Source organism: Cyprinus carpio, chromosome B10 (assembly GCF_018340385.1).
Source record: "Cyprinus carpio isolate SPL01 chromosome B10, ASM1834038v1, whole genome shotgun sequence".
NCBI lineage: Eukaryota > Metazoa > Chordata > Actinopteri > Cypriniformes > Cyprinidae > Cyprinus > Cyprinus carpio.
The window spans coordinates 24439841-24451520 of NC_056606.1; the positions used below are offsets into that span (position 1 = coordinate 24439841).

The window sequence follows — 11680 nt, forward strand, 5'->3', positions numbered from 1 at the left end:
AAAACCAGTCATAAGGGTCAATTTTTTAAAACTGAGATTTGTACATCATCTGAAGCTGAATAAATAATCTCTCCATTGATGTATTGATTTGTTAGGAGGACAATATTTGTCTGAGATACAACTATTTGAGAATCTGGAATCTGAGGGTGCAAAAAAAATCTAAATATTGAGAAAATCATCTTTAAAGTTGTTCAAATGAAGTTCCTAGCAATGCATATTTCTAATCAAAAACTAAGTTAATATCCTAATGATTTTTGGCAAAATAGAAAAATTGATAATTTTGACCCATACAATGTGCTACAAATATACCTGTGCTACTTATGACTGCTTCTGTGCTGCAGGGACACATATTAAAAACACACTCCTACAATCACATCTCACTCTACAATCCTCTCCAGTCAATCTTGCATCTGTTCACAACTTGTTGATACAGTTTTCACATTATGCATGTACATTTCACTCCCATATTCACAAATCACAATTGATAAAGTGCATGCATCAGAAAGTGTAGTGTTATTGCAGAAGATCAGCACAAAAACGTGTTTCATTTTGCTAATTGGGATCGTTTGTGCAGTCTTGCTGCATCTGGCTGGTTTCGAATGCAAAACTCGTGCTGCTTTACCCTCACCAGTGAATATTGCTTGCATTTCTGTTTAAAATAGCAAATGCCACAACTGATGTGAATGCAAAGGATGGTGATCAGGATTTGACACTGAACTTGTTCCAGAACCACCCACGCATCACATACTGAAACCCAGCTGTCATGCATGTGGCACCACAGTCAGGTGAGAACGCTTTGGTTTCTTTTCCTTCATTTGACTCAAGCTTTGATGCCTCTTTTGAATCCATGCCTTTTCGAGTGACAGAGTTTCAAGGCGACCACCGACACCAGCGACAGTCCGAGTGTGAGCACGACGATCACGCTGATCCACAACACTTTCCTGTCCACAGACTCGCAGTGCTCAGACTTCACGGCGCTCATGCTGATCTCAACGCTCTCCGAGTCTCTGGTGTACCAGCAGGTGGCAGCGGCGATGTCCGGCACGTTCAGTCTGTCCTGCTGGAGCAACGTGAGGAGGTACAGGTTTCCGCAGCAGCTCAAGGGGTTCGAGCCTACATATAAAGTCCGGAGCGATTTCTGCAGAACGTAAACCGTGTCGGATGTGAGCGTTACCAAACTGTTATTCTGCAGGTTCAAGGACTCCACAGAAGAGTCTCCACTCCACAGAGAGACCCCCGTGAGTCGGTTCACAGACAGATCCAAAGACTTGAGTTTCCGGAAGAGGGTGAAGTCGACGGCTAGGGTTCGGAGCTGGTTTCCTCTTAGAGAAAGATGGGTGAGGGTCGTCTCCAAACCTGAGAAAGATGACGGGCCCAAGCCCATGTCGGCATTCTGAGAAAGATCCAGAATAAGCAGCGGGCTTCCGCGAAACGCACCTGGTGGAACCGATGCAAGACTGTTCTCCGAGAGGTACAGGTAGCTAAGGGTCGGGATAGAGGACAGTCGGATGCAGTCATGCATTAAACCCTGCAGAGAAGGACAGATGCTGAACAGGTTTTGCTGAAGGTGAAGGCTTCGTATGTTGGGGAGCCTTGAGAAAATCTCGGCGTCTAACGTGCTCAGAGCGTTTCCCTGAAGGTGCAGGACTTCCAACGCAGCCAGCGTGCTCTCGCCGAAGGACAAGTTCTGCAAATTGTTGTAGCTGATGTCCAAGATTTTCAGCGAGTTCAGATGGCCTTCTGAATCCACATTGAAGCTCTCTAGACAGTTATTGCTGATGTTTAGGCTCTCCAGAGAAACCATGCTGCTGAAGAACGAGGACGGAATCGCTTTGAGCTGGTTGTAGCTCAAGTCCAAGTAGAGCAACTTGGGAAGTTCCTGGTGCCTCTGATTGACACAAAGGCAAAGGGGTTTGTCGTGGTCTGTGAACAGATACCCGTTAGCCTTCAGGTTCTCCAGTTCTTCTAGTGGACCGGAGCAGTTCACGCTTCTCAAGAGGTTTCTGGACAGGTCCAGGTACATGAGTTTGTTCCTCTCGGGAAGCACGGGGAAGTACAGGATTTTGTTTTCCCTCAGGTCCAGATACTGAAGGTCGAATTCTAGATCCGAATCAACGGTCTGGAAGTTATTCAGGCTGTTTTTGCTCAAGTTTAGAGTTTTGAGTTGAACGAGGTTGAAGTCTGTGATGCATGAAATGGAGTTCACCGACAGATCGAGTTCAGAGAGTCCCGTCAGCGACTCGAAAGCACCTTCTTCAATTTCTATGATGACGTTATTGTGTAGGTCAATGTTTCTTAAAGCCTGAGATCCATTAAATGTGTGTCTGCTTATTTTAGTAATGCTGTTCCCGTCTAAAGAGAGGTTGGTGAGGACCGGGGCGTCGCTCAGGAAATAGTCGCTCATATCCGTGAACAGACCGTTTCCGGACAAATCCAGATGCTGGACTGATTTGAGCGGCCCGACGTGTGTTTTCAGAGCCGCGTACAGGTCCAGGGAATTTCCCGATAGGTCCAGCACCTCCAAATGGCTCGTGTCTTGGAACAGGCCCGGCTGGATGAACTGGATCTTGTTGGCGTGGAGGTTCAGATGCTGGACGGTGGAGAGTGCCGGAAGCTCCCGGTCCGTGAGGTTCTGCAGGAGGTTTCGTGACAGATCGAGGAGGTGGACGGAGGCCGGCAATTGTTCCGGGACCCGTCTGAGGTTCAGACCCCGGCAGTCGACATCCTTGTGGACCTTAAACCGAGAAGAATCAGTGGTGTTAGCCAACATTATTTACCACAAGTGATTCTGGTGTTCAATACCAGTCAGCTGTTTTTGAACAGTAAGATTTGTTTGTTTTTTAAAGAAGTCTCTTCTGTTCTACAAGCCTGCATTTATTTGATCCTAAATACAGTAACATTTTAAAATATTTTTTACTATGTAAAATAACTGTTTTCTATTTCTGTGATTTCAAAGCTGAATTTTTAGCATCATTACTCCAGTCACATGATCTTCAGAAATCATTCTAATATTCGGAATTGCTGCTCAAAACATTTATTATAATTATTATTATGTTAAAAACAGCTGAGTAGAATTTTTTCAGGTTTCTTTGATGAACAGAAAGTACAGAAGAACAGAATAATGTATTACAGTACAATATAAATGTCTTTATCATTACATTTAAAGCGTCCTTGCTAGATAAACATAAATTTCTATAATTTCTTTCCCAAAACAAAAAAGTATACTGACTTCAAGCTTTTGAACTGTTTTAAATATTGATAATATTATTAATAATAAATGTTTCTCGAGCAGCAAATCATCATATTAGAATGATTTCTGAAGATCATGTGACACTGAAGACTGGAGTAATGATGCTGAAAATACAGCTGCACATCACAGAAATAAATTACACTTTAACAGATATTCACACAGAAAACAGCTGTTTTAAACGGTAAAAATATTTCACGATATTTCTGGTTCTGCTGTATTTTGGATCAAATAATTGCAGGCTTGGTGAGCTTAAACATTAGAAATCTTACTGTTCAAACACTCTTGACTGCTAGTGTACACTCTGGACATCACACAGCTGTTTCCTGGAAGATTTTAACACTATGGACCCCACAGTTTTTAGCGTGTCGTATGACTTGAAGCAGCTCTCGTTTTACACTATCTGCGTTCCATCTACACTTTATTTATGCTCTCTAGATAACTGTGGCTCAGGTACGGTGTTTCAGGATTTTCCCTCGTCTCTGGGACTCACCCTTCGTTTCCGCCAGGGTTCTGCGAGAGGATGGAGACCTAATGAAGCGCTGATGTATTTCATCTTACACACACTGCCTCTGCGCTCATTAGTTGGTGTCCAAACACACGGTCAGACGAGGTTTCCTGAACTCACTAGCCTGCTCTGATCAGTTCAGACTCTATGGTTTAGTCTGAGACTCGTAATCGTCCTCACTGGAGGATGTTTCTGCCTAATATGGTTCTCTAGATCTGGGTCCATTTGGTCTTTGCTAAAGTAAAGTTTAAGAGTGATTCTATTTAATTAATACTGAAGTATTTTATAGAGCCTGGGGAAACAGACACAAGCGAGTCAATAGTTGCCTTACAGCAGGAATATAGAGATATACAATGAATGTGGAGCAACACAGATGATTTGTTGATTACCGTCTTATCTTGGCAAGTCTCAGCATCTGAAATGACACTTTAGAGCAAAAGGCTCCATTTACTCTGTTTAATGTCATTGCTAAAAGAGATCTCAGTTGTGGTTTTTATTCCCTACAGCTTGACCATTTAATGGCCAGGAAAGACCTGTAAATTCAAGCAACTGATATACAAAGTATCTTTTTGCACATCATCATCATCAGTAATTATAGCAACTGAACACACGCCGACAGTCTGTTTGATTCAGAAGTTGAACACGACGCTAATCAGACCTGGAGATGCTGTCACTCACCACTTGACAGGGTAAAGCTTCTCCTGGACGTCTGTACGGAGAGACCTGGTTCACCACGAGCATCAGTATCCAGAGACGCGTGCCCATGATGCTGCAGAGACACAGAAGAGCGAGTGAATGAACGAGGAGGAATGACACGAACATGACATCACTCCGCAGGCGCTCACGTCACAGCTTCTGTTTTTAACTCCAGTGATGTCTGCTGAAGTGGAACATTGACTCTTTCTCGATGTCAACAGATGTGTCACTCCTGTCTAGGTCTGGTTTCTGTGTTTGATATTTGACATGAACAAAAAACGCCCACACGTGACGAGCACAGCAGAAATATGAAAGGTTAATCTCCATTTCCACATTATGTGTTAAATATATATCAGAGGGTGATGTTTCAGCAGAAATTAACCCTCTGATCTCCAGCCATTACTCATCGTGTGCCAATCAAAGGAAACCCATAAACCGCACACTGCAAAAAATTATTCTCTTACGTAGTATTTTTGACTATCACAAACATGCAAACATTCTTGAATCAAGATGCATTGAAATGTTTTCTAAAAATCTAAATTTTGATTTAATATATATATATATATATATATATATATATATATATATATATATATATATTAAAGGCTTAATTCAAAGGCTAAACAAGATTATTTTCCCACCCCATTGGCAGATATTTTTGCTTGTTTTAAGAAAAAACTAACAACATTTAGATTTTTTTTGTTGTTGTTTACAGAAAGCAAGACTTAATATCTCAAGTCATTTTACTTGTACAACCAATTCATCTTGACTGAAGAATGTTTAGATATTTCTACTAGAAAACAAGACTAAAACATATTTGCAGTGCAGATCAGAACAGCAGAGAGTGGTGTGTGTGTGTGTGTGTGTGTGTGTGTGTGTGTGTGTGGAGTGAAGTTCAGGTGTGTGTCAGGTGTGTCACCTCAGTAGTGTGCTGCTCCGCTGCTGTTCACACTCATGCTGCTCTCCTCCGTCTCTCTCTCTCTGCTCTGCTACACATCCTGCCGTGACAATATCCTGCAGATACTCTTGTTTTTTCCTTCTGCGCTCAAGCCTTGTATGGGATCTCTCTCTCCTCCCTCCTGCTCTCTTTCTCTCTCTCTCTCTCCTCCCTCCTGCTCTCTTTCTCTCTCTCTCTCTCCTCCCTCCTGCTCTCTCTCTCTCTCTCTCTCTCCTCCCTCCTGCTCTCTCTCTCTCTCTCTCTGCTCCTAACACAGTTCCTCATTAACCATGAATCATGGTTTTATTGTAGTAAAGTGTTTTTTGCGTATTGATTACACTTTGAATAACCACAGTTTTACTACAAATACCATAGTCAAACTGTGGTTAGTGTAGCAAACCATGTTTAATTTGTGGTTACCAGGTTTAAGTATAGTAACCATGATTTTTTTTTTGTTTGTTTGTTTTATTTGTAGTAAAACCATGGTTAATTTTCGTAAGGGCTGTAAAATCGTAATGATGCATCTTCTTCAAACACTGCCAAACTATTTTTTTTTTCGTTTTGTCTTTCTTTTATAACTTTAATGTTAGTGTTGCTTAAATTCAAGTTGAACAAAATCTAAAGGCACGGTCTTGGAACGCGGGTTGGAAGCGTTGCGTCATCGGTTGCGTCTGCTGCCGCGCGTCTTCAGGGATTCCCGGCTGGAAAAACTCTTTATTTTTCACTCGAGCGCGTGGCTTTTGCTTTTTCTTGTCGTTTCTCGCGCGCAGCTCGTGTTCTGTGCGTCATCACGCGCTGTCAGTGCAGACGCGTGTGATCAGCAGATAAACAAAACACTTATGATCCAGATCACTTATGATTAGTCCTCATCATCTCAGTGTAGCTCAGAGCTGCACGCTCGCGTGTCTCCATCTAGCGGAGTTTCACCGCGTCACTGACCTCAGAACAGTCTCGGGCGAGTGTGAAATCTGTTTCTGAAATTCTGTGGAAATTTGCTTGTGCGCAACACATAAAGAAAAACTGCAACCAAATTATAAAAAAAAACAGAAATTACATGTACTATATATGATTTGGGAACAGTCTCTCAGTCACTGGAGAAAGCGTTATTATGCTATTATTATTAACTTTCGTCTTCTCCAGATGTTAACTGATGGACTGGAGTGCTGTGGATTACTTGTGGATTATTGTGATGTTTTTATCAGCTGTTTGGACTCTCATTCTGACGGCACCCATTCACTGCAGAGCATCCATTGCTGAGACACTGATGCAGTGCTACATTTCTACAAACCTGATGAAGAAACAACTCATACGGTTGAACTAAGAGTGAGCATTCATTCATTCATTCATTCATTCATTCATTCATGTATTTATTTATTTATATAGGGGCAAATTATTCGTTAAGAAATTTTATGTAACATTCAGATTAAATTGAAAAAATATTAAATAAGGCCAAAAATTTATATTTGCTAAAATGTTTCAAAACTATATATATATATATATATCACATTGTTCACAAAATTCAATAATGAATACAAAAGCAGTGTATTGCACACTTTTATTTTAAAAGTACTGCTATTTGAACAAAAGTGTGAAAACATTTGGTTTGCAAACACTTTAAACAAATAAGGTGCTTTTTTACAGCAGTATTCCTTTTACATAGTAGCAGTTAAAATATTTATTGTAAATATCAACTTAAACATTAATGTAATGAAATTAAATATAAAACCAAAGCTATATTTTATATTTATATTTTATAGTTTGTTACTGAAAAACAAGTTATGCTCAGAGTCCAGAGCCTCTAAGCATCTTCTGTGTGGAGACAACACTCCCGCGGGATGCTGATGCTTAGCCTAAATAATTTAATCAGGATCATTCATGTGAGCGCTGCAGCAGTCTTTAGGCCTGCTCTCATTGGTTTAGACCAATTATTATTTATTGTTATTAATTCTACAATAAACTCTCAAAATTTGACAGCAGCTTCCAGAATTCATGCTTAAATACCAGTTTACAGTGAAGCACTACTAAGAAACAGGGAAGGGAAGTTGATTTAATGGGAACAGGAAGTGAGTTTCCACAGCAGTCAGTGACATCACTGTTTGTTTATGTGCATAAGCTCCTCCCACACAGAGCACAGGTATAACTGAACCAGGTGTTCAGTTCTTATCACTCATCTGGAGACTCGCTGAGCTCTGATACAATTATATCTATGTTTATCCAACAATTCTGAGCTGTTTTTGCATTTATAATAATTTATTGCATATATGCAGTTGAAAGACAGCAAACATGAAATAACAGTGATAACTTTTGGTGTGAAAGGGCTTTTACATTTGCAAAAGAAGAACATTTTATATATATAAAATTATATACAGTTTTTTCACTTTTCAAAAAAAAATAAATTCTTCAAGAACTTTTATCTCTTCAAAACTTTCTCCTCTAAAACATTTTTCTCTCTATAAAAACTGTTCCTTTTCAAAACCCTTTTTCTCTTCAAAAGATTTATTTTCAAAGAAATATTTTTCTCCAAAGACCTTTTCTCCTCAAAAACTGTAAGTCTTAAAAAACTTTTTTCACTTCAAAAACTGTAACTCTTAAAAACGTATTTTAGAGTAGTGCAGTGAGTAGTGTAGTGGAGTAGTTGGCGCTGCCCATCTGAGAGGTGCGACACAGCCTCAGCGTTCCCTGACCGTCAGTAACACACACCCTGCCCTGACCGTGTGTGTGTGTGTGTGTGTGGTCGGTGGGCGTGATGAACACTCGGTTGCGGTGGGTCAGATCTGGGCGCTGGATCCGGTGAGCACTAAACTGACGCTGACCCGCTGTCTCAGTTATCACTGCTGCGTGACCGTCCTCCAGCGGCTCTGACCCAGTCTCACTCACCCTCCCACGCCTTCCTCAATGTGCCAGACGCACCAGTCATTCGGTGCAAAGCAGTGTGTCTATGATTATGATAATATAGAAAGCCGTTTTCAAAATTATGAGATATTAACTTGCAAGTTCTGACTTTTCCTTTTCTATTTACTGTTTTCTTGCAATTCTTAGTTTACATCCCATAATCCTGAGTTTATATCTCATAAATCTTAGTTTACGTCCCATAATCCTGAGTTTATATCTTATAATTCCGAGTTTATATCTCATAATAATTCTGAGTTTATATCTAATAATTCTGAGTTTATATCTCATAATTCTGAGTTTATATATCATAATTCCGAGTTTATATCTCATAATAATTCTGAGTTTATATCTAATAATTCCAAGTTTATATCTCATAATAATTTTGCGTTTGTAGCTCGTAATTCCAAGTTTATATCTCATAATTCTGACATTTTTGTTTTTTGCTACAGAATTAAAAAAAAAAAAATTATTGTAACTTCTAATCTCCCAATTCTGAATTTATATTTCATGGTTAAATCTCAGAATTTTAAGATAAACTCAGAATTGTGTGGGGAAAAAAATGCATATTGTGAGATAAAAATTAGCAATAACCTTCTATTATTTCATTAAGGAAACAAGCTTCCATAAATTCCAGTGTGCACCATCAAGCATCATAAATGACTGTTTTGTACAACAAAAATAATAAATGACAGCGGAGGCCTCGCACACTCAGTTCAAAGTGACTGAACCTGTTCTTACAGTAAAACTAAGGTGGATAAGTGAGGTTTCTAGCTGAACTAGATAAAGCAGCTCTTCATTTCCAGAAGATGAGACACAATCAGTTCCTCATGTTCCATTCGACTCACAAACAGAAGCTGCAGCAGAAAGGCCAAGCGGTCACTAATGCACTAACAGTCACATAATTGCTCGTTAACTGAAGTCCGGTGATGTATTTCCTCTCATTTGTGTTTGTGGAATCATTATACAATGATTTATTTTCTAGTTATGGACATGAACTGCTGGAAATCCCAATGTGAATCTGAATCATTATAGACCGTGAACGTTTTTAACCACTTTATATATATGATGTTATACACATTTAAATAAAGACTTTATCATTTTATGTCTCAACCTGCTTTATATCAGCAATATACTGCACAAATGAAAGCAAAGCTGGCATGAAATTAATGACGTTGATCTGTCCTCACACAGACTGGAGATGTTTAACCTGCAGTGGTTCTGTTTAAACTAACATCCATGAATTTAGAAAAAATCTCAATCTTTTGATCAAAATGAGTTGTTGACTTCATATTTAATCTATCATCACACTGTCAGTATGTGCTCTTGAGAATCAAGGGATTCAGTGTAAAGCACAGCTGATGTGGAAAGATGAAGAGACCGTCATCCAAAATGGAAACGAACACAAACCTGCTTTTATTCTTACTCTGATTTCAGAAATTCAGCTGAAGAGTTTATTCAGTAATTGTGATTCTGTCTCAGTAAGCCATTACTCTGGAATCGTGTTTACGCCACGGGAATTAAAAACTTGAAAGATATGTGACTTTTTATCCCACAGTTCCATCTTTTTTCATTAGAATTGCAAGATAGAAACTTGCAATTGTGAGTAATATGGTCAGAATTGCAGGACATAATTATTTTTTCTCGCAATCGTACTTTTAAATCTTTTTCTCAATTTCAAGAACATATTTGCAATTGTTGTTTTTTTTTATCTCACAATTTTTTCTTTTTTCTCATAAATGTGGTTTTATATCTCTAAATTCTAATGTCTTTATACCTTGCAATTCTGACGTTTTTCCTCATAATTGCCAGTTAATATCTCAAAATTTTATTTTTTTTAGATATATTTCACAATACATCTCACAATTAAGTTTTTCATGCCTCGCAGTTCTTTTTTCTTGCAATCACAAGTTTAAATCTCAATTCTGACTGAATTCTTGCACTAGAGTTTTTATCTTCTAACCTTTTCCCTTGTATTCATTTATTGTATTCCGTTCATATTTCTTTTGTCTTGCAAACTTTTTTATCATGGGGTAACACATCAATTCAAATCTTGTTATATACAGTTTATATCAGAATTGTGAGAATAAGATCAAAATTGCAAGATATAAAGTCACAATTAGCTTTTTTATTTTCTTCTTCAGTGAGTTTCCGTACATTACATTCTCAGATACACAAACACAAGAAACAGACGCTTTCATTCAGTTTGATATATTTATATATATATGCATGTATCAAATTAGACAGATGCGTCTGTTTTCATATACAAGAGGCCAATGAAACAAGAAGAAACCACAGGAAGTGTGTAACAGGCGTTAGTCGATGAAGGCACTCATCCTCAGTGTTCCAGTTAACATGATCATGTGACACGATAGTGCTGCAGTCTGAATCAGAAACAGTGCAGGACTTGCAACCGCAGTAACAGAATCGAACCAGTACTGACAGGCCTCATGGAATGTGCAACAAAAAATAATCATCATCTAGGCAAATAAAAACACAATAAATCCACTCCAGCAAAGGAATGATCTGTCAATGATTTTGGTCTCGATAGTGTTGAAAAGTGTCAGAAATAAAACAGAACTTAAGACATAAAAGTGGAGTGTTTGAACTCAAATGGCAGCGATGCATTAAATGCGGAATGTCGAGTCTAGTTGACTAAACTAACACTGAAGACTGGGCATTTCTACACACATATGCTAACAGGATTAGTGCGGTCTTGTTACTAAGCTAACTAGTCTCACCGCTCCTCCGTTTGGCAGCTTTCAGAGTGTTTGGGATCATGGAGGCGTGACGATTACCCATCATGCTCCACGATCTTCAGCCGTGGTTAGAACGATCTCACGAAAGCATGCGCATCACGTCTCACCACACGAACTAAACACGCTACAGCTCACATGCAACAATTCAACTTCTCTTTGGGACAAATAATGTAAAAAAAAAAAAATCACATCAAAATGCAAGTTCTCAATCCAAAAATGATACACAATGTAACTTGAAAGTATTTACACATTACAGTATTTCTATGCTGATTAAAAATTATTAATATTACAGTTATGTAATTGAGTTTTCTTAACTGACTAAAAAAAAAAACTCTGTCTAATAGCCAGGATTTGTTTTCTCCTCAAAAAACACATTTTGATTTAGAAAATGCATAAAAAATATGCTTGACCATTTAAAAATAAAAATAATTTGAAAATAAAATAACTCAAGATTATGTAAATTCTCATGATCACTTTGCAAAATATATTACTTAAATGGCTAAATATTTATGCATTTTTAAATGATTAAAAAAACTTTCTTACAGTAATATTTTAATTTAATGCCGTAATGAGAATCATAAAAAAAACATGTTTTTAGAAAGGCTTTTTGGGGTGAAATGTGACATGGGTGTGGAAAAAAAATA

General features: G+C 38.4%; 1 protein-coding gene across 1 annotated transcript; it reads right to left on the reverse strand.

Moving 5' to 3' along the window:
• Positions 1 to 237: 237 nt before the first annotated feature.
• Positions 238 to 5523, reverse strand: LOC109097310 (transforming growth factor beta activator LRRC32-like). The gene is made up of 3 exons (XM_042733345.1): positions 5371 to 5523; positions 4434 to 4524; positions 238 to 2734 (listed from the first exon to the last, which is right to left on the reverse strand). Exons 2-3 carry the CDS (start codon positions 4518 to 4520, stop codon positions 821 to 823), a joined length of 2001 nt encoding a protein of 666 aa, XP_042589279.1. The 5' UTR covers positions 4521 to 4524; positions 5371 to 5523; the 3' UTR covers positions 238 to 820.
• Between the last annotated feature and the right edge of the window lie 6157 nt (positions 5524 to 11680).

Bases quoted from the DNA above. Each gene is read 5' to 3' on its own strand.
- LOC109097310 (XM_042733345.1), bottom strand. From the start codon at position 4,520: ATGGGCACGCGTCTCTGGATACTGATGCTCGTGGTGAACCAGGTCTCT. The intron at 2,735-4,433 runs GTGAGTGACAGC...TCTCGGTTTAAG, and splicing joins AAGCTTTACCCTGTCAAGTG to GTCCACAAGGATGTCGACTG.